Source organism: Indicator indicator, chromosome 9, assembly GCF_027791375.1.
Source record: "Indicator indicator isolate 239-I01 chromosome 9, UM_Iind_1.1, whole genome shotgun sequence".
In the NCBI taxonomy this organism is placed as follows: Eukaryota; Metazoa; Chordata; class Aves; order Piciformes; family Indicatoridae; genus Indicator; species Indicator indicator.
The window spans coordinates 21,031,205-21,054,386 of NC_072018.1; the positions used below are offsets into that span (position 1 = coordinate 21,031,205).

General features: G+C 39.1%; 1 protein-coding gene across 1 annotated transcript; it reads right to left on the reverse strand.

The window, feature by feature from the left end:
• Window positions 1-1,220: 1,220 nt before the first annotated feature.
• Window positions 1,221-20,819, reverse strand: GCFC2 (GC-rich sequence DNA-binding factor 2). The gene is made up of 18 exons (XM_054383503.1): window positions 20,462-20,819; window positions 19,595-19,696; window positions 18,246-18,404; window positions 17,401-17,619; window positions 16,360-16,445; window positions 14,823-14,947; window positions 12,924-13,110; window positions 11,916-12,039; window positions 10,440-10,518; window positions 9,229-9,341; window positions 8,332-8,535; window positions 7,748-7,936; window positions 7,319-7,440; window positions 6,418-6,494; window positions 5,631-5,697; window positions 3,081-3,227; window positions 1,889-2,013; window positions 1,221-1,540 (listed from the first exon to the last, which is right to left on the reverse strand). Exons 1-18 carry the CDS (start codon window positions 20,817-20,819, stop codon window positions 1,426-1,428), a joined length of 2,598 nt encoding a protein of 865 aa, XP_054239478.1. The 3' UTR covers window positions 1,221-1,425.
• Window positions 20,820-23,182: the final 2,363 nt, after the last annotated feature.

Sequence of the window (23,182 nt, forward strand, 5' to 3'; positions counted from 1 at the left end):
TTTGGTGGGGCCCAGAAGGCTGTAGGTGACTGGTCCACACAGTATACCTTCTCTGTCACCTCCATGAAGATGTCCAGGGGGAATGTGTGCTCCTCACTGGGGCTGAGTAGGCTTTGGCCCTGACAAAAGATGGGCCAGCTTTTTTTGCCAAGTTCTTCAGAGCTGACATTCTCTCATCTTGTCCCACATCAGTTGTGGCAGACTTCATACCTTCTTCCTCTTTCTCCTTGGCCACCTGGAAATATGTAATATTACAATTACCCCTTTTATATGAACTGGTAATGTTAAGTATTGCTGGTGTCTTGAGATTTTTTTTTTCCATACTTCTAAATAACATCCCTTGTCACATGTTAAATAACTCAAAGGTCTCATTAACAAAGCAAAATATTTTATTTTCAAAATAAAACAATTAAAAGTGTAATCTTGTCTGTAACAATGAACAAAGCTATTTACAATTAAAATACTTTACAAAAATATACTTTTAACTTAGAAAATATAAAGTATCTTAGGGATTAAGTCTGCAAGAGTTAAATTCCAGCTCTAATATTTTGAAAAAAAAACCACAAAAATGTCTGTGATGCACAACAGTTTCTACAAATAGAGCATTCTTCTTATTCTAGTGTTTTGAAATGCTAGAAATCTAATAAGGGTACAATGGGAGCAAAAGGGAAATTTTCCTAGAGGTTCAGTTACTGGAAAGTATCTAAGGTTGTTCTTGTGCTTCTCATTATCAAGGTATCTGTTCTGAAAAGCAGAGCTCAGCTCAGTGCACACCAGTACAGCTTGAATCACTTGAGAACAAAACTCCAATGCACACCAGATGTGTTGTCTTCCTTCCCTCTTCCCCAGAGGTTCTCCTGTGCAGCTCTTCCCTAAACATTATCCCATCCATGAACACTGATCAGACAAACTCCTGATCTGCATGCTGACTTCCATTGTTTCCATACCTGGGTCAAACTCCCTGCAACAGGATGAATTCTTTTTCCGCCAGAGACAGCTTAACAATAACCCTACCAAAAGTCACCACAGACTACACGTTAGAACTACTCAAAGACTGCTTGGAGAGATATTTAGCAATTAACACTGAAAGCAGCTTGTAAAGCTGTCTACTGGCTAGCAGTGATAAACTTTACAGGGCACTTCCTATCCTTCTAGGAATCCTTCCAAAAAGAATAAGCCAATAAAACATTGTTACACATTTCAGAATGCCTGAACCACTGCTTTACTTTGACAACTGTAACTTGTACAAAGGCTCCCTTAACCTAAGAGAAGATGGCACGAGAAGACATTAGGGAAAAAACCCTCAACAGTAAGACAGTAATTGCCACATCTTTGAGAGGGTAAACCACTAATTTAATTTCATTAGAACTCCTTTAGTGTGAATAGAGCCTTGTTTCAGTAATGTAAGCATTGCCTCAGAAATTTCTATTTCCCAATTACTGATTTAAGGTGTGTGAGTTTAGACTCCTCAATGAAATCTTCAACAATATGCAGAGCTTTGACTTTCACCAGCAGGAGAAGAACTTCTTTTGTTTCATCACTATTAAAATAAAAGGGAAAAAAATTAATTAATACCAGCACTTAGGTACATAACCTAAGTATACTTAACTTTAAAGAGAGTTGGGTATCTCTCCTTAGTCCCTTGTCATCAGGTGACCCTGGCTACACTGATCACTAGGTACCCATCATCTAGCACCTCAAAGTGGCATTAAACTAGACCTGAAGAAGCACTGCTTGCAACACAGACTCCATCTTTTTCTTTATGCATGCACGTGATGAGAACATCCTCAAAAGCATCAAATATACAAGACTTAAGGAATTTATGAAATCACTGAACAACTTTGTTTAAAGTAAGTGCTTAAATCCCAAGGAAAGCCTTATCTATTACCTGTGGTTATTCTTGTATAGTGTACGGGCACATTGCAGCAAGTGCTGGCAGAAGTTGAGTAATTCAGGAAGAGTTGAACCACTTTTAAGACCTTGAAACCATCTTTCTGGGAGGCATGCAACCACCTGTTGGCACACAAATATTTGTAAAAAGCTTAAAAAGTCTTTCAGTACAACTAAGTCACATCTCTGCATGGATTGTCTGGCTCATAGTTTGTGAACAAGTTTCAGCAGTGTCTAGTGCATGCAGGCAACTCATAGGGTTGTGAAGGTGACCCAGCCTTGGATTTCTTTGAGGCCTTATCTATGCAGATGACCCATGGGGAGCTGTGTAGACAGCTCAGCCCCAAGCTGTCCATAAGCCATACACTAATCAGGGCAGCACTGTATCATTCAGAGAACTAAAACCTGACAAGTGAAATCTACCCATGGATGGAATGAAGAAAGGGGAAACTCCATTACATTGCCAAAAAAACCCCATTTCCAGCCAGAATAACCCACTCAGGCATAGTCTTGTCCACAGTCACATAAATCAGGGGATAAAAGCTGTAAGGTTCAGGTCGGGAACTGAGATTCACCTCTCCAGCACATCTTGACTGTATGGAGACCCTTCCCCAGGACACTGGCAAAGGACTGTTTCCTGGGACTGAGCCTGACTATTTAGCATGATGTAAATTTATAACCTCAGGTGACTAACATATGCAATGTTTAGTGTGTTTTTCAGGTTGTTATATATTCTTGCTTTTAAGCTCTAACAGAGCATTCTTCCACTGTGTCTGAGAAAGCCTCTAAGTGGCACATTAGATCTGTGAGGGAAGTTCAAGTCAATCCTTTGCTTGGGCCTTACAGTTAAACCTGAGTGAAGCTCAAATAAACTGGCTGAACCTTTCAGTCTGGCCTCTTTTCATCACAATCACTTTTCTTTTAGGCAGGTTCAGTCATTCTTAGCAATGTGTTTTTTCTTTGAAGGTTGATTATCCCTACAAGCAGTTGTTCTTAAGAACCTATGGACCAATATTTGCTCCAAAATGCTTTTACGCACCAAGTTTTAAAAAGTCAATATAAAAAAAAAAATTAAAATGTTTAAATTTTAATTTTTTTAAATATTCCATCTTTGGTTTTGATCACTCGATAGCAAAAAACCAAAACACTTTTAGTATAAACCCTCTTCCAGTGTACATATTATCTTTTACCTTATTACACTTTTCTATATGATCCAGCCCTGGCGGTGTGTTTAAGAGGTTCAGAAGAAGGTAACGATTCAGCAGCTTGTTCAGTCCCAAGCCACGGAGTGTATCTTCTTGTACAATGCCATCCCAAAGAAGAACATTGGAGAGCAGCTGCAGGAATGAAGAGACAGAATATGTATACCTGGTGGATGGGAAGTGCACTAAAACACAGTATTACAAGTTTTATGTGGAGTAAAAAGATAATTTTATATCCCATCCAATTGACATACTCAAACCCCAGGATTTACACTCTTGCTGTCAGTTAACTACTAATAAGCTGTAAGTAGTTAATAACTTTATCAAGTAGGATAATTAATTGTACATATGAACTGCACCCTAATAAGTGTTTATATGGCCTCCAAAGGCTGGGAAGAGGATTTTACCTTTCTAATCGGTTAACAATTTGCTAAAGCCCAAGTACAGAAGATGACTGTGCTTTACACTTTAAACATACTTCAGTCAAATCTAGAAGTGCGGAGAAAAAAAAGCAAAGAGTATTAAGATACAATTCTTACAAGAGATAGGGACCAAAACCAAGTGACATCCAACTCTAAGCAAACTGCCAGAGAATCCAAGATGAATAAAAAAGTGACCACATCTGCTGAAGGTAAGACTTCATGCAGTCCCTCATAACATGATGAGGTTGGTAGCCATGGTTCATAGCAGCACAAAGATTATTTTCTTTTTGTAGTTGGTACTGAGTTTTCTTCTGTTGCTTCTATCACTGTTAATCCTTAAAATGGTTATCAGTTTTGAGTGATGTAAGAACTATTTCCCCCCCTTAACTCAGAAAAGGATAATTTTCAGGTAACAAACTCAGTATTTTGCCCTCACAGACACAGCCTGCTATCTTTGCAGCTGCCAGTTTAAACGTGCTCACAAAGCCCAACACCTTTGCACACTTCTGGACTGTGTGGTAGGACACTTCCGTGTAACAACATGAGTGACCACAACACAAAGAGAAAGGAGTGCTTTCACTGGCCAGCATGAATCAGGAAAGTACACCATGTAGTAACCAAGAAGCACATTGAGCTACAGTTATCTACACCAGGCAAGTTAGCCAGTACCAGGGTATGAACATGACGTTTCCATCATCTCTTTCACATGAGAACAGTTCCTGGCTCACTTCTTGCTCAAACCAATTAGTATTCCACAGTACCATTTCAGGCACACATTAGAGGCCACTCCTAATGAGTGCTGAAAGACAAGGCTTCACAGCATGAATGGGGGGGCAGCACAATGGCAGCAGTCTCAGTGTCAGAGAGCAGTATCAAGAACAAATAAGTTGCACTACTTTAAGTATGAAGTAGGTCCCAAGAGTTTAACAGACAAGCTGCAGCACTATTTACCTTGGGGTGAATTCACGACTCCACTCCAGAAAAATGACAACTATTCAACCAAAAATACTTTAAATTGCTGCCCATTATTGCCCCTTCAGATGACCACTGTGCCAGTGAAAACAGAGATCAAAAGCTAAAAAGAGAAAACTTAAGTCTGCAGAGAAAAGCACCCAGGTCTGGCTTCCATGAAAGCAACATACAGTTCTAGAAGGTGGGATCAGAACCCCAACTCTGCCTTGATTTTTGCTTGGTGTCCTAACCCCTAAGTATTAAGCTCCCTCTTGCTTTCTCTTCATCTGTCTGCCAGAGATTCCTGGAGAGCAGTTTATTCCAAGAGCAGAAGTGGCAAGTCCTTTGCCAAACAGACCTGAACACATCCAACTTTCCAGGCTTTTCAAAAGAAAGGAACTTGTACCATAGCTGCTGCTGGAGAGCAAAGCCAAATGAGCCCACCTGGTGGCCAGGGACACCCCTCACTGTTTTCTGATTCCTCAGAGGATTAAGTGACTCATATTCCTTTGCATATGTTTAGTCTAGATTAGTAATACTGCAAACCAGATATTAAGATTTGACCTGATCTGCAGAGTCCAAGCGATTACAAACCATAAGCTAAGCTGTTATAAATTCTCTGCTATGCTACTTATAAAACTGTGCTACAGTGATTCTACCAATCTCATGCTATGCTGACCATGAAATTCTGTTGAAATTTTATCTACAACTTAGTGCCATCATCATTCTACCCAAAAGCAGAATGTCTGTCCCCATAGTTTTAGATGACAGTGACTAATATTATGTAAGGTCAACAGGCCTGGCTGACCTACTTGAGGGGGAAAAAAAAAAAAAAAAAAAAAAACAAAAACACCACACACCACTGAAAAACCCACACCAAAAAACATCAGAACAGATGGTCAGACCAAAATCTCTTCCAGAAGATGTATCAGTTGGGTAAACTGAAATACACTGTTGATTCATAGTTTTTTGAAATCATCACATGCAGGTTGCACAGAGAATAAATCCTTCACTGAGAAAATTGGTTATCTATCCTAATAAAAAAACCAAACTTATTCATCTCCCAGGTATCCATCTTGCCTGCAGATACATTTCCTGACTGCAAAATATTTTTTCCCTAAAATCAATTTCTAAGAAAGAAAAAAGGGTGCTGCATTTTCTTTACCTTAACAGCTGACCAAAACCGTCTTTCTTGGAATTTTGAACACAGCGATGACTTGTCTTCCACAGTCCTGGCCATGAAAGAAGGAAAAAAAAAAAAGGATTTATTTTTTGTTTATTTTTAAAAGAGAAATGTAAACTCTGGAATTCTTTCATCAGTTACAGCCACAAGCACAATCAAGGTCAGTCTAAAGAATGAGCTTTGTCAGTTTCAACCAATTATAATATAGCTACTACAAAATACTTTCCAGTAAAATTACCAATTACTTGTGTCTACATTTCATGGCTTCAAATCAAAACAGCATCACTTAGAACCAAACATCCCACACCAGCTTTAGTAAAGCTTCTTTCCTAGCTGTATCTTAACCCCATATATCAGACTCCTATTTATTACTGTCTTTGAAATAGTGTACAGCAATAACCATCAACAATAAAGCTCCTGTTCTAGGAATGACAGGCAGAATCAGGGGACACATACACACAACACCAGGGCACCTAAACTAATACACACCTGCAGATATGTACTATGCTAAAACTAAACTGTAGACCTTGCATATTTAAAAGCCTTTAGTTACAGGAGGATAAAAAGCATTAAGTCAGTGGAGTTACCCTTATTAGAAAGTGTTCAGTAACAGAAATAAGGGTTCATAACCTTTCCTAAAATAAAACAGTAAAAAGGCATGTTTACTCTCTTAAGCTGTTAACTGAATTATTGTAGACATACATCTGTGGAGAAGAAGGGTAGAAGAATTAAAAAGATGAAAAGATCAAAGGAGTCTGAGTCAGCCTACCTTTTAGGATACAAAGGAATAAATACATCTTCCTCTATAGATTTCTTCATTCTTTGGACAACCATGTTTATCAAATCCTATTAAAAAAATAATCATTAACATGTCATCACAAGAAATACTTCATCTACCATCTGTAACAATTTCAATGGTTATTTTGCTTATCAAGAAGTGTATCAAGTTAGTTGGAGATCAGCACAGTTGCCACTTGTGCATAATACACACTGTGATTGCTCCCATGTACTTAGCACTGGTGAGGCCACACCTGGAGTATTGTGTTCTGGTTTGGGGCCCTCACTACAAGAAAGACATGGAGCAAGTTCAGAGAAGGGCGGCAAAGCTGGTGAAATATCTGTAAAGCAGGCCCTCTGAGAAGCAGCTGAGGGAACCAGAGCCTGGAGGAAAGAAGGCTCAGTGACCTTCTCACTCTCCACAACTCCCTTGAAAGGGGGGTGTAGCGAGGTGAGTGTTTCTTCTTTCTAGTAACAAGTGATAGGATAATACGAAGTGACCTCAACTTGCACTATGAGAGGTTTAGATTGGATATCACATGAAAGTGTCTTGAAAGGGTTATCAAACATTGGAATAGGCTCCCCTGGGAAGTAGTTGAATCCTCATCCCTGAAAGGGTCTAAACAGATCCAAGGCATCTTTTAAACATCTAAGGGGCATAGCTTAGCAGCAGACTTCAGCATGTTTTTAACAATTCTATGACCTCTGATCATCTTCAATAAGGAGAGCATCAGAGAGATAGAAGTTTAACTCTTAAATCTTAATACAAATTGACCAAACAAATGAGTAGGCAGAACTGAACCTCAGGACAACATTCTACATGCCCATAGGAAAGTACACAGAAAGCACACACAGATGAAGTTCTCCCTTCCTCATACCACAGTGGCTTGTACCTCTTTCGCTTGACCGAGTTCAGTTTTGGAATTTACTTGTTTTTCAAAGACATTATTGCAAAGCTGTACAAGATTCTTTGTCTGTGAAGTAGATAAAGGATCCCACACACTTTTCACAAATGCTGAAAAAAACCCAGAAAAATAGAAATTTATTTTATTCATAATAATTATAGTAATAATCAGTAATTAGTATAATTAGTAATTATCTGCTCTAGTTTCAAGGTATTACAACATAACAGAAGTAAACAGAAAAAGCTAAACTCCTCACAATAATCTTAAGAAGAGACTACCTTAGTCTCACACTGGAACTACATAACCACTACATCTTGGACCACCATTATGTAAGTAATATTATTTGACAGCTACTGCATTTATTTAAGGTTTGCTTGCCAAGTTGCAGTGAACTTTTCCAAGACAATCTTACTATACCTGTAATTTTTGGAAGAATAGTTTTATTGATCACTCTAGACAGAACTTCTTGATCATGATCATCATCCCTTTTTGATACATTTTTGGCATCATCCCTTTCCGATACATTCTTGGTATCACTAAATTCTTCTATAGCTCTGAACCAAGGCATCTCTTCCAAATCTGTAAAATTCTGTTGAAAGATCATTCCTGTTAGTTGCCCAGCTGGTCATGGGTGAGAGAAAAATCTCCATCCAGTGATACCACAGATTCCCACTTCATTTTAGATCCACCCTCACCACTGGCCCATTCAGGGCCAAAGCAGCAAGTCAGGAAAAACAGGTTTAAAGATAGAATTTAAAGGGTGAGATTGTTAAAGAATCCTCAAAGAACCCAGGAGAAGAATTCAGGGAGTGTTGCAAAAGGGGCTGGAGCTATCAGAGAGAGTTAAGACGGTTCCAACCACATGCTTCAATTTCTGAGACCAGCTCTATCTTTCTCTTGATTTCTAATGCACTGTGTACAGAAAAACATCTCATTTTTCACATAATACAGAATACACAAATACAGACAAATTTGGAAGAAAATAAAGACAGTTAATGCACCTACCTCAAGAGGGTTCCAATTTATTAACTGAAATCTAATCAATGGATTTAATAGCTTAGGCAGGCAGAAACTGATATAAGCATCACAGTAAGAGTCAGGAAACTTCTCTTTCCATTCCTGGAATTTCAACAGGATTTTTCTGATGTCACAAAAATCTGCATGTACATCTTCAAAGATTTTTCTACTATCCTCTACAACGTTATCTATGAATAATATTCATTGGAAATAAAAAAAAAAAATCACAGAACTTAGAGGCATAAGGTGAAGAGTGCATCTACAGCACATAAGAAACAGATAAATAATAATCGCACTTGTGTCATTTATCTTTAACGCTGAAATGAGTTTTTAAAACTGGCTCCCTGGAAAACCCAGTTTCAGAAATACTATCAGAAAACGCAAGTTTCTTCATGATCACGGATTTAAACAGGCACTGTGTTTCAGACTTAATACTACAGTAATTAAATATCAGACATTAAAATCCTGCTGCTATCTGGAGAAAATGTATTATGCCTTTCCCTGCTCCTCTTTATTCAGTCATTCAGGACATTGAAAGATTGAGCTCTAATTCACTCTATCTTCAAGAAAGGAATTGATTATACAAAACATGTTGTAGCATTGCATTGAGTGCTGTTAGTTAAGCTTTGGCATAATCCGAAAGATCTTACTTCTAGTTGAAGCATTTGTCATGTGTAATGCCACCTCCACATAACTCAAAGAACTACAACCACACTCCTATTCTTCTCAAGTCGTGAGGTCAAACAGTCTGAAGGCATTGCTTTTCTACAGGGTGTAACAAAAGTATGTAACTCAAATCAAGTATTTCTTCATTTTCCCTAAAAGGAAAAAAATTGTTCAGAGATTTTCTTCCAGGACATCACAATAAGTCTGTCACTAACCTTTGCTCTTCTGAAACTCATGCACCTCTGTTGGACTCAGTTCATCATCACTCGACATGCCTTCGTGGTGATCAGCTTCTCCTGAACGCTCTCTCGCTTGGCGCCTGCAGGTCCTGTATTTTGTAAAATGACCTCAGGTGAGTTGTCCTCCTCAGGTATGCAGAAGGAAGTTTAACAAAGATACAACTTAAAAAAAAAAAAATCTAATAAATGTTGCAAGAGCAACAGCCTAGGGAAACACAATCAGGGACCAGTAATAAATATCTAACTGTATGGACACTGAAACTGCAGGAGGAAGGGATTTGGGAACTGACAATAAGAGGTTGGAGTAGTGTCTCTGATCTCCCCTACAAACCATGCAATAACCTTCAGTTCACCTCATTCCTGATGCTAAGGCTAATCATTCATCCTATCTGGATCACTAATCCAGCATGGTAGTGGACACTGACAGTTTTACTGTACAGTAAACTCCTGAGCTCTCTGTCTGTGATGTCTCAGTCTTGCACTACTTGTGCAATAACCCACGTAACAATTGTGATAGCACTCAAGTGCCAGTTGGGATCAAAAAAATATTGCCATAACACCAAGGCTGCAAGATCAATAGCTCACATCTCTGCCACACAAAAATTATGCATGATATGGAAATGCTTTTGCATAAGCACTTATATGCAGTTATTTACATCAACTAGCATTTAACTGCTTCAGGTGGAAGTTCTTATTACACCATTTTTCATCCATTAAAATTCCAGTGTTCTTGCTGTTTCAGATTAGTTATGAATTGAGGCACCAATGCAACTGAAAACACTCTCAAAGCTCTCAGTAACACCAGAAGAAGAAATAATAGAATTATAGATTGAGTTGGGTTGAAAGGACCTTCATCTATTTCCAACCCCTCCTGCCATGGGCAGAGACACCTCTTAATAGATCAGGTGGTTGAAGGTCCCATCCAACTTGGGTCTGAACACTTCCAGGGTTGGAGCCTCCAATCAGTAAAATGACCAGGTTTGTTAACACTCACATACAAATCAATATGAAGAGAATGTCAGTAACAAACATGATTTCCAAGTGCTTTGAATTTCCAAAAGCAAGTATCTATTTTTTGTGTACTGTTATTTAGTCATCCTACAAGTTTATGTTCATTGTTCCATAAATGTCAAAGACAGCGTACAGCACATTTATCAGACTTAAATGCATATACATGTAACACCTACCTTCGATGTTCACACATTTCCAGAAGCTGCATCTTCTCAGCACCTTCTAATCCACCATTAGTTGGTTTGTCATTTCCACCTATCAGAAGAAACAGCCAAAAATAGAATGGTATGATTTTCAAATTACATTTCTCAGTAAGAAAACACTGATTCTCTATTATTCCTTTGGAAGATAACCAAAGAAAAATCAAACCTCCTAAACAAAACTCTAACAGACTCCAGAGTAACACATAATAAATATCACTCGACAACTGCATATAGTCCCATGTGGCTATTCCCTTATAGCACTTGATGAAAAGGTGAGTTTGACACTCCCGTCAAGGCAGACAGCTTCCCCATCTTGGAAAAGGAATTTGACACCTTCCACAGCAGTTTTCTAGCAGTGTGAAAGGCAAGGGTAGAGAGCTACCTTAATCTCTATGTCAAAAATAAAAATCACTAATTACTAATGTTTGATGTTTAGTTCCTGCATCATAACAGAAGCTAAATCCCTGATTTACACTAGTCAAAATCATTGCATTTAGATGTCGTGACTAGTTGGCTGCCTGCTGCCTCCTGTTATCTGAGTGGTCACTGATTCTGTGAACTGTTACCTCTACTCAAATTCTTGAGTCCAACATTAGAAACTAGAAGCATTTTCTAGTTGGGCTATTCATTTGAATCACTATAAGCCTCCTGCTGTGTGTGCAACCTGCCAACAAAAGGTGTACTACTAACGAAGCATCATCATACGAGAAAAAGCAGCTTCTTCACTGTATTAAATACAACTAGAAATAAACAAAACACACAAATACAGTCTCACTGCAGTGAGCTCTAAGTAAAACCACTTTAACAGCAGCCATTATTATAGCACTACCCTTTTTTCCTCAACACCTTCTGTCAGTCTGCTACAACATCTCACAAAGTGTTACAGGCTCCTAGCTTTCTCTCCTCAGCAGCTTACCCTGTGTACTGAGAAGACTGAACCTGTATGATTAGTAGTTACCATAAACTGGTGCATCCGGCCTCCATCTGTTCCCAGCAACTCCAAGCATATTACCCTTTAAAGGCTTTGGTTCTGGATGTTGGATTTCTTGGTATGTTTTTTGTTTATAGGAGCAGCTACAAGATTCACGCTGCATGCAAACAATACATTGGTGTGGAAAGAAAATATGAGATGTGAAGAGTGCAGTATTTTTTTCTACTGGAGACTTACTGGAAAAGTTCTGTTTTCAATGTTAAGGGGAAATTGCTGGGCTGAATAGCTAAAAATTGACAAGTACTTGGTCGTCCTATGATCACTACTTGAAAAATCAGTATCTTGGGCACTAGTGAGGTAAGGATTTCAGCTGAAGTACAGCAGAACATACCTACTGACAATGGGAAGGGGAAAGGAAATCAAAGGCAAAAATGAACAACTTCATCCAAAAAGTAACTGTATTTCTGCTCAAAAAGTGAATGGTTAGATAAGAAAATACCTTCTAACTTCATACTAACTTGTCAGATGCTGAATATAAGTAGATTCATTTTTTAGCTCATCTTGCCTTCGTTTCAGTACTGTCAAGGCCCGTTGCTGAAGAAGCACATGTACAGCCAATTCCAGCTCATTAATGTATTTCAGCTGAAATACAGCAAACAGTTATCAGGTTTTCAATTAATAAAAAAAATGCAAAAAAGCCAGTTTCCATCATGTTTAGTATAGTCATGAAATTAGAACCAAAGTATCACAGATAGAAAAGTTTCTGCTCATTGGAGCTTTTCAGGCTTTGTTGCAAAAAACAAAATATGCCAGCTGCTCATGCCTACCTAAGACTTCATAAGGAAGGGTTACACAAGACGTTATTGGTGCACTTAATTTGCTGTCACTTTGCTTTTGATCCACCAGCCATTAACATATTCATTAACATTTTTTCCTCTGTGAAGTTACATTAAGAAATTCACAACTGCAACAGAATTAAGTGACATTAATCAGATTTGATAGCACTTCCTATAGAGGGTAAGGGCAGTTTACTTTCACTGAGGCCAAACTTTAAGTGGCTCCTTCCCATTTCCCAATCTTCATCTTTATCAATATACAAAATTTGCAGTTCAGGAAACAGATGCAGCTGATAACAGACAAATTCTCATATAGCTCTCTTACTCAATTCCCTTACTACCTCTGTTATGTAACTCTGAGTAAAAACATTGAGAGATCCCAAAAGTGAACTTAAGCACCACCTCTCAATTTCAGTGCATCCTTGTTTATCAGACCTGCAGAAAACTCCCTCCAACATTTTGTTTTCATCCAACAGAATCTAGGTGAGACCACAGCTCAAGTCAGTGTTTCTATACAATCTTAATAATCACTTTGCATGAGGGCAAATCTACTTTTTCCTCATTACAATACCTCATAAAACTGATTTTTAACTGGGTGCTATGCTTTGTAATATCTAAACAAAAACTCATCTTTTGACAGAATGCACTTGTATCACCAAAAACTCGGAAAAAAGTGGCAAATATACCTACTTTTTCATTCAAACAATTTATAAGATTTTCTACATATATTTTCATGCCCTTGTAGAATTTGAAATTCAGAACTGCATCTGAAGATTTCTCTAACTCCCGGACATTTATCTTTGAACTCTCAATGTCCTCTATACATTTTTCATACTCCCTCTGGTGGGCACGGTGCACATTCTGTAATGATGTTATCCTACAAAAAGAGAAACCCAGACAACTGAAACAATCACCACGTTAACAGCTGATACATTCCAAAACATTTTTCCCATTATAATCACATACAAAATCTTTGCCTGTGCTAATAAGCAGCCTTGTATGAGCTAAGAAGATTTATCCATGCCAAGATTCACAGAAGCCTGGACGAGCATCATGCCTCAGATTCAAACATTATTTACATGGGGCTGGTTTGAAAAGCACCACCAACATTTTACCTAGATCCCTCAACATGCCACACTTCCTCCCCCCCCACCCCCCCAAAAAAAAACCCCAAAAAAACCAACCACCACAAAAAGCCAAATTTTGTAATCTCACATTAAGCAGATTCTGCCCAACATTATCTGGCGAAAACTACAGTTCACATCAGCATGTGCATCCTAGTTCAATTTAAGGTGCATGGATAGCAGTACCTTTAAGTATTCACCAGGTGCTCACTACTAAACAGAGGGCCCTTGCTGTTAGTGGGTGATAAAACCCAAGAAACCCATGCCTAGTGCTGTCACTAACAGGTTGGTAGTATGGAAATGGTTACACATATAACAGTTTCCTCTTCCTCCCTGCCACCCCACTGCACCGTTCCCTTCTTACATATCCCAGCTAATTGCTCAGCTTGAGCAAGGCTGTAACAGAACCAAGAAACAGACAACTTATTTAATTTCCCTGAAGTAGGGAACACTTTTCACAGAAGGTCATTAAACCAAGCTACCGTTCTCAACTATTGAAAAAGAGCTATTTCAGGATTTATCATGTTAAGCAAATGTATCTAGCTAACATCAAACAGGATCTCCCTCCCCTTCTTGCTCTTTTCCTAATAGGTTTTCCACTCTTGATAAGTCTTACTCTCATTTTTCTTATTTGATTCTACACATGAACTCACATTTTGTTTAACTTGGTCGGTTCAGGTCGTTATGGCAAAAAAGTGCACAATTCCACAAAAATATTTAGTCCAATTTAATTGTAATTCTCTAAACAAGCAGGTCAGTGATGGCCTGTAAAAAGCAAGGCATACAGAGCCCAATGCCAGTCAAAAGCACTTATTTATATTTCAGATATATGTTGTTACTTGTCTAAACTTATCTGAACAGCTGCTTCCAGCACTGTGAGAGATGACAGGGGATGGCATACCGTAGGATGCCTGATCATAGCTGTCCCTCTCACACACTCTCCTGGGGGTTCCCACTTCCACCCCAGGGCACTTCAGCTGCCCATTCAACAGCTGCTGAATTGTCAAAAGTCACAGTGAGGCACACCATGTGAAAAAAAACATCAAGGCAAGTTCTAGTTTGCATAAATGGGCTATAGAGAACTTACTGCTGCTTCAGGAAATACTGAGCTATTTTTGCAGCTAGTATAAGAACCTCAATAACAGCGTAGGATTGCCAGCTTTATCTGCCCTTGTATATAGTTCTGCTTGCTGGGCAAACATAATATTGAACACTCCTGTCAAAAACTCCAAGCAAGCATAAAAAGTGGCTGCCATTTAAATCAACTTTCTAGTTGAAACACCCTACAACAAATCACTGCCAGGTAGTTAAAAATCTGTCCTACTCTGATGGACATAACATGCATATTACACTTGAAATAACCAAAAAAATCCTCCAGCATTCTAGAAAAAAATTACACTTCAAAGCTGTCATTCTGGGACAAAAACTCAGAGACGTCAAAATTTAAGTTCACAGGAAGATTTACCTCTCAGTCAGTCGCTTTTTCACAATTTCCAAGTCCACAGGTGGAAGAGGAACAGATGGATCAAACTTTGGTTTAGCTGGTTGAGATTTATGCAGATGCTGCAGGTAAGCATCATCATAAGTTTCCTACAGAATTTTAAGTGTTATATTTTAATATACCACTGCCATTTTCCCTCTGCAAGTCTATAGATAAATAAGACTTATTTCAGTATGCAAGACAAAGATACATATTTCAGTTAAATTGAATACAGAAAATATTGTACAGAAAAGTGTAACAAAAAGCATGGAAAACTGAAAGTGTAAGAAAACTGTACATATATTGCATAAAAACATGTAGTACATACACACACAGAAACAGCACAAAGCAATCTGTGATTTAGAATACATTTAAGTTGCCAGACCAAGACAGCAATATTAATGGCTTTCCATAATGCATAATGATTCTCCTGTACTGACAGCTGAGACTTTGCTAGCATCAAGATTCTAAGTATAAAACGTAGTAAAAACACTATAGACAAGAAGTAATGATATGTGATTTTACTAATATCTTGCTTTTAAAAAACTATTTTAAAAGTATTTGCTGTAATATTTGTCATCTATTAGTCATTTAATATTCTATTTTCTCATAGTCAACTTTCTGATTACCTTCCTCAATGTAAATGAATGCTACCTTCTAACAAAAGACAGATTTTTCACTCTGACAGCTCACCTTAATTGGAATTGTAACTAAAAAAGGATTCCACTGAATTTCCGCTTCTAGATACTTTGCATTTTTGGCTAGACTTTGATATACGACTACTGTTTTAGAATGCAATCTGTTGAAACAATCAACTCCACAACTAACGAAGTCTGCTACTAAAAATCACTGCAGCTCCCTGAACAATAGAAGTAAACAGTTTTCCAGAAATGAGTATGAGAACCTAGAAGACCAATCATATAGGACTTGAAATTCAGCAGCAAAAAGATGAAACTTTTTCCTAGTCCTCTACTACTCTCAATTTTCTGTTCTGGCAAAGAACTGGTTATTCAGATTTTCCCACTTTGATCCAGAACAGGCGATTCAAGCCTGAACAGAACTTATAGCTCATCAGCAGACACACAGTTTATTTTTGCCAATTATCTATCAGAACACAGACAGAATTCTGTTGAATTTTGAAAAAAAAGCTCTCAGGTTCCCACAGAGGATTATGTAATTAGCATGGTAAAAGAATAATTTCTGCTTTGCAACTTTTTTACATTTGTATTATTTACATACTTTTCCTTTTAAGTTCAGAATTTTATTCTCCATTTTTCAGTCCATCACATAATAGGTATCTGCTTTTGAGGCAGGCAATAATACTCCGCTTCCTAACAGTTAGGCAGATAATATGGATTTTCACTATCACCTTCCCATATTGCTAATCTTTATCCTGAAGAATCAGAGTATAACTTCCTAAAAGCCTCTCTGAGAGGACAGAACGGAGATATGATAGTATTCCGGAGAAGCTTTCTTGCCTATGAGCAAAAAGCAACTTCCAATGGTTAAGAAAGCACATCACCTGAGAGAATTTTACTGCTTTCTTTATTTGCTGTTCCTCCCACTTAATTTGCGCTTCATCTTCACTTGATTCATCGCTCACAGTCACTGGAAGTTAAAACAATCATTATTAGATGTAATCACATCCTTCATTTTTCCCTCCCATGTTCTCCACCCTCTAAAGCAATGATGCTTCTCCCAGTCATTACTGGGAAGTGATGTAACACAAAAAAATACCACAGCAGATGAAAAACCTGCAGACAGAGAGCTTCCAAATTGAAAGACAAGGAGAACTTGAAACTGGCCAGTAGGATTTGTGGCATTCACACCAATACTAACTTCCCCCAATACACTGTTTCTCGATCCACTACTACTGCAGTAGAAGAAGCACAAGCATCTCATTTTTATTTCAAAGCAAAACTCCGTATAATATATGAGCATGTAAGAGTATAAAGCAGTGTCTGTACAGTGACACTATATACAGCAAACCCTTGACTGTTTCAAAACATACACTTTACTACACATACAAAAAATCTCACCAGCAATCAATCAGCTCATAGTTATGCATTCCTTATAACCCACTTATTCAAATAAGATAAACCAGTGGCCCAAACAAAACTGTAAGTAGCTATAAGAAGGTAAAAGCAATGGAAAAGCTAGGTAGGCTTCACATGCTGTAGGTTTGTTTACTTCTGAAGAGCTGTGTTGTTGGGGTTTCTTTTCCTTTCTTTTCAAGAACAGTCATAATGGCAATGTAGAAAGAGCGCTCAGAAGACCAGACCAGAAACAGAAGGCAAGATTTACAACAGCTTTACTCACATTAACTGCTGTGCCTCCTAGAAGGCAATTTTTGAGGTCAATAAGACTTCTCAAAGCATCCTGCACTACCACATTAGTCAGACCTAAAACCAGGTTAATGTCTCTCATAAACCTAAAGTACAATATCCCTGAGGGGCAAAGCCTTGTGCTGCATACAACTTCCTACTGGACAAGTCCCACATTCTTCCAGGTATCAGCAAAAAAACCGAACCCACAACCACTGGAAGAAATGGCACAAACTCACCCATGTGTTCAGCCATCCTCTGCCGAAGAGTTCTCATTTTAGGAGCCAAACTGATATTCTTCATATCAGACTCATCTTCACTCTCTAAGTCACTGCTTTGTCTTCTCTGAGAGACTCGATGACTGTTTGAAACGTCCAGTGGAAGATAATCAGCCTGCGTCCTGGCTAACTGACGCTTCCTCCGAGCAGCCTCAATGGAAGCTGTGCTGGGGATATTACCTGCATTGCAGAGCAAGAAAATCAAAGCAAAAAACTAAAAGTTACACTTTGTTGCTCAAAATGCCACCTTATTTCAATACAATTCTGAAGACAGGACACAAGGTATGTTTCTATTAAGAGTACCATGTTGAATACAAAGAGATAGAAAAGCACCCTTAAAAAGCATCTCTCAAGTCTTAAAAAAAAAAAAAAAAAAAAGAATTTCTTTTCAGTAATTGCTGTTAGCCTGTTCTTGTCTTTTCCATTTCCCCAAAGGATGTGGGTTCCTAAACTTAGTGAGTTTACAAAGGAATCCAAGTTCACAAATTAGCACAAAACAGGTTGTATTTTAATCTCACAAAGTGAACTCTGCACCATTACACAAATTTTTTGCTGCCTTTCTTCCCAAATCAATAGTCAACTTCTGATCTATTTCCAAAACTAACAGAAAGACTACAAATATCTGCAACGAAAAACACTGGAGAACCATCACAATTCTTTTAGAGTAGCCCTGACTCAGCAGACTCTAGATGCCTACATCTTACATGATTTAAGCCAAGTGGGATTCATCTCACTTCTCAACATGTATGTCAAACAAAGAATATTCCAAAATAATTTCCTTTAAAAACAAAACCCAAGAAACTAACTTGCTGATAAATCCTTCCTCCTCTGTAGGGAGCTGGATTCGTTTTCAGAGGCTGAGCTGTTGTAGTCCTGACTTGGTGAAGAATAACTTTCATCCCCCTCCTCATCTTCTTTACAAGTGCCTTGTGTGTTGACTGTTGTAGGCTCCGATTGGCAGATTTCTGTTTTAGGGGGGAAAAAAATATAAGATTCATAATGTCAGTTTCAGCTGCTGGAAGCTTATGTGCCATAACTAGTTACACCTTGCTGCAGCAAAGACTTCTCACTTATCTCTACCTGTCATCATCAAAACATATCAAATTTTCCAGCACTCCGAGATGGCAATTTACAAGGCCGTTCTTGTTTTTAATCAAGTATCTGTGACAGTCCTAAATTAATGTGTCCTTCTGAGACACAGAGCACATTTACAAGCACAAAAGCAATGACACGAGATTTGTGATGGCAACTGACTAATACCCTGACAATTGACATCATGTCTGGATTCATCTCCTTTGACTTCGTAACTGTATTTAGAAAGCTTTTTTGGGGTTTTTTATGCACTAGAATGAGGGAGAACTTATCTAAACTTTAAAGGCTTATACATGTCTGTCATGTCTCAAATTATCTTTGAATTCTTTAAAAACATCCATTTCTCTTCATCAGCCACTACGTTTTCTGTGAATCATCACATTACAGAACAACAAAATATGCCACCTGTGAAAAGAGTAAGACATAATTTTATAAGAAATTATTAAGAAAATTTACTATCTCATCTCTAGCACAAAGGAAATTACTTCTCAATCTATTTTTATGTAACCATTGCAAAACATCTGAGTTTGACAGAGGGGTCAAAAGGGGACTAGAACTTTTAAGCATACAGAAGCCCTAAACATTCCAACGGGAAACCTCCTATAGTCCAATCAGGCTAGGAGTATTACCAGAGTCATCTAGGTATTCAATTAAAATAATCAAGTGCTCTAACAGAACAGCTCACCTTTTCTCTTAATGCAAATACTCAGATCAAACTATGATCTGATAGGAGCAAGAGCAGTGGATAGTTGCCACATAGTTTAGAAGACATGGTGCTAAGGTATAAACTTATCAGAAGCTTATTTACTCTGATATACTACAGGTCTTCTCAACATCAGCTTCCAAGTTCTGACACTGTTTTACCAAGATCATACAGAAAATAACATCAGCGCAAATAGATTTAAATTATAAACCTGTAAAGTAACATTTTAAGCAAAATCCTGGATTCAACAAATAAAACACATCTAACATCAGTATCTGAACATGACTATTCGCTTACCAATTTTGTAATACATTACCATATGAGTATTCCATAAAATATTTAATTGAAAAAGGTACTTACTTTTGCTTTCTTCTGCTTCTGTCTGCGAAGGTAAAGGGCTTGCTTTCTTTTGAATTCTAAAGGTCACTTCATTGAAGGATGGTTTTTTAATTTTAAAAAATTCTTCATCACCTATCCAGATAAAACAAAACTATTCTGAGCAACATTAACAAAGAGAACAGTGTATGTGCACATAAACATGTTTTACAAATAAAGTACATGTAATCTGTATATGCACAGCATATTTTTCAAGTTCTGACTGCACAAAGATCATCTAGTTTCACAGCTTTATCATCTCGCAATTTAACACTTTGTAGCTCAGCCTCCTCAATGCAGCAACACTGTGCTGTTAAAATATTTCTTTGCAGTCTGTGTCCATCACTAAGTGACTCCTTGAGGACTGCCCTCACCTGTCTCGTGTCATCAGCCACACAAGGAGCAGCCCATGAGACTCAATTAAACATTTAAGTTTCAGTTATCTAGGCCCAGTCATCATTAACTAGGTTAGGCATGGAATCACATACTATCTACCGGCTTTCCCCGGTCTTCTCCAAGAAGCTTTCGACTACTTCCCAGCCCAAACCACACAAGTGTGTCATCTTCAAAACGCTTTTATATGCGTTTCAATTACAAGCCTGAGCCTTATCCATAACACACTATTGCTATTTCCGGTCACAAAGAAGCACAGAGGTGACGCCAGCCCAGAGCTTAGACAGGCAGGACCCCTCCCCACAAACGGAGCGGGGAGGAGCAGCCCGTACATCCAAGCCTCCAGCCTGGCTGCTCTTCTCCGAGCCTACGGCGCTTTCCGGGTCGGTGGGGTCTGAAGGTACTGTCTGCCACCCCAACGCGGGGGAGGTTCCTCTGAACATGGAAGTGCCACCGAACCCTTACCTTCCCGCTCCTCCTCGCTACCAAAGCTCAGCAGCACCTTTCCACCCAGCGCCGGCCCAGCGCCGGCGAGACGCGGCCCGATCCCCGAAGTCGCCCTTCCCTCGGGGCTGCCCGCAGGGCCCTCTGGGCACAGCGGCCCCTCTGCTGCCGTGGCCCTGGCGCCCTCGGGGCTCCCGGTGGCGCTGCCGGGGTGCCCGTCGTCCTCCTCAGGCTCCACTTCCCGTTCGGAGTCGGAGCTGAGACCGAGGGCTGACGGTGGAGCAGCAGCCTGGTCTGGCTCCTCGTCGCTGCTGCTAGCGCTGGAGGCCGCACGCCGCCGACCGCGGAAATTACGAGGGGGACGGCGGAACATCGCGGCTGGGGACCTAGCGCCAAGACCCGCAACGCACACCCGCGGCAGTGCGCATGCACGACAGCTCTCAGGCTCCACTTCCACCCTGCGCAAACCCATTCCTCCTCTCCTCGTCCCGCCAGAAGGGGGCAGGGAAAAGGGAGCAGCTGTCCAATGAGGTTCAGGGAGCGTGTCCCGCCGTTAACCCTGAGGCGGCTGCCGCAGTGTGTGCGGGAGCCAGGGTCTGAGGGAGCCGCGGGGCGCCGGCGCTGACAGCGTGAGCTGAGTGGAACATAAAAAGTATCCCCTAGGTAGAAAGCAGATGACGTTTGGCTGGTGATGCGTTAAAATGAAATTACGTTGAAGAGCCGTGAGCATGTCTGTGGCAGAGGTTGCCAAGGTGGGTGCTTCCTTTGCCTGGTGCTAGGCCAGCAAAGCCTTATCTGTGTGTGATATTCTATATATAATTTATAATAATTTTTCAAATAATTTTTACATAAATTCTAAATAATTACAATTAATGATCACTGTATAATTAGTTACTTCATAAACTATTTCAATAATTATGTATGTGAATGGTTAATCCTGTATACATATTCATAATTTGATGTTTCTGAATTAATAATAGGAACTAATAATAAATAAAAACAATTCATAACGATATATTATTATATGAAGTTTATTCTGTAACTAATTGTCAAAAACTAATGACACATTTCTATTCCTTCGCTAGGTTTAGCACACTGAAGGAGTCAGGCAGGTGCCAGTACTGGTACGAGGGGAGGAGAACATATGTCTGGGAACAGAAGGAAGGTGGGATTGCGACAAGCAGTAACTTAAATTGCTTTGCATGGTGAAGTGTTGTGCTATACTTCGTACCAGTCTTTCATGTCTGTAGTGTTGGCCTGAGCTATGTGTGATGCCTGTGTGGAAAGAAAGCACATTCAGCTTCAGATAAAACTGTGACAGCTACACAGAGACAGTCCTTCAAGTAAGGCCTTTGTGTCTCAAGAGAAATATCTAAAAATAGTGGATGTTTGAAATGTTCTTGCTTAAATTGCCCCAACTTTGTCCTTCATCTGTAAAATGAATATACTAATATTAACATGCCTCAGGACTCTTGTGAAGAAAGAACTGAATTTTTGAAGCATCCATTACCATAGAACAATGTAAAAACCCAAGAGAAAATTGACTAAACATGTTTCTCTTTTGCACTCTTTCTGAATGTTACATATTAAATAAAGCCCAAGGCTATATAACGAATAATAAGAATTATAAAAACTTTAATGTAACAATTTAATAAGTACCATTTGTATACCCAGAGAAGCTGTGAATGCTCCAAACTTGGAAGCGTTCAAAGCCAGGTTGGATGGGGACTTGAGCATCCTGGCCCTGGCAGGTGTCCCTGGCCATGGCAGGGCTTTAGAATTAGATAAAGGTCCCTTCCAAACCATTCTATGATTCTGTGATCCTGGTTTATTTTCTGCACTGAAAAAGGTTGGGGATTTGGTGAAAAAGTAACGTAGTTCTGCAAACACTTTCTATGGATTTGTGTCTCTAAATGAGTTATTGCAATCTATGATTCAAAGCTGCATTATCACTGTGGAATTACTATGTGCTTTCCTGTATAACTTCTGAATGAAGCACAAAGTTAAGGACAGTCTGGGGATGTGCAGGTATGTCAAGTTTGGCCATTGTAATCTGGACTATACAGAATTTGCTGACATCGATTGACCTGGAATGATGTTTCTTGTTTCCCATTCCAGGACTGATGAAAGCTTTGTGATGCTACACAAAGATTTTGTGAGTTTTGCCAGAAACTCATTCTGACATCCTTATAAGAGTGACAAAGATGGTGCCCTTTGCTGTGACTCTATATTAAAGAGTTTCTTCTCTTCCATCTGATTTTAAATCCTATCAATATTGTGAGTGCTACTTAGGCAGGACTCAGCTGGCTGATTGTAAGACGAAATGGTCCAGGACTTCAGCATGGCAGAAACATGGGACACAACTATTGTACACCTGATATTTCTAGCAGGTTGAAACTGCCATGTTTGCAGCTGTCGCTTCAGTTAATAAGTTTGGTAAGTGCCAAGATATTAATCTATGCAGTGTCATCTAATCAAGATGATCCCAGTGCAGAAGAGGAAAAGCAAATTCAAATGCAGCAATTCAATGTAGTATCACTTTGGAAGGGCTGCCAATGCCAGGTGCCAACAGATTCATTTTATTAAACAGTAAAAGCCCTGTAAACAGTAAAAGCTGCTGACAATGGACAAAAATATAATTTTGCCTTAAACTGATTAGAGTTGAAAGTTATTCTAGAATAACTAGAACAATTAGTTATTAGTTAACTGAAGCTGTTTTAGTGACTCTGCAGTCTA

What these genes read in the sequence shown, in the direction of transcription:
- GCFC2 (XM_054383503.1), bottom strand. Translation starts at nt 20,819, where the DNA reads ATGTTCCGCCGTCCCCCTCGTAATTTCCGCGGTCGGCGGCGTGCGGCC. An exon ending in AAGCAGTAAAATTCTCTCAG is followed by an intron (nt 14,948 to 16,359) that starts GTGATGTGCTTT and finishes AAAATTCTGTAG; the next exon opens with GAAACTTATGATGATGCTTA. An exon ending in TATTCTTCCAAAAATTACAG is followed by an intron (nt 7,441 to 7,747) that starts GTATAGTAAGAT and finishes GGTTTTTTTCAG; the next exon opens with CATTTGTGAAAAGTGTGTGG.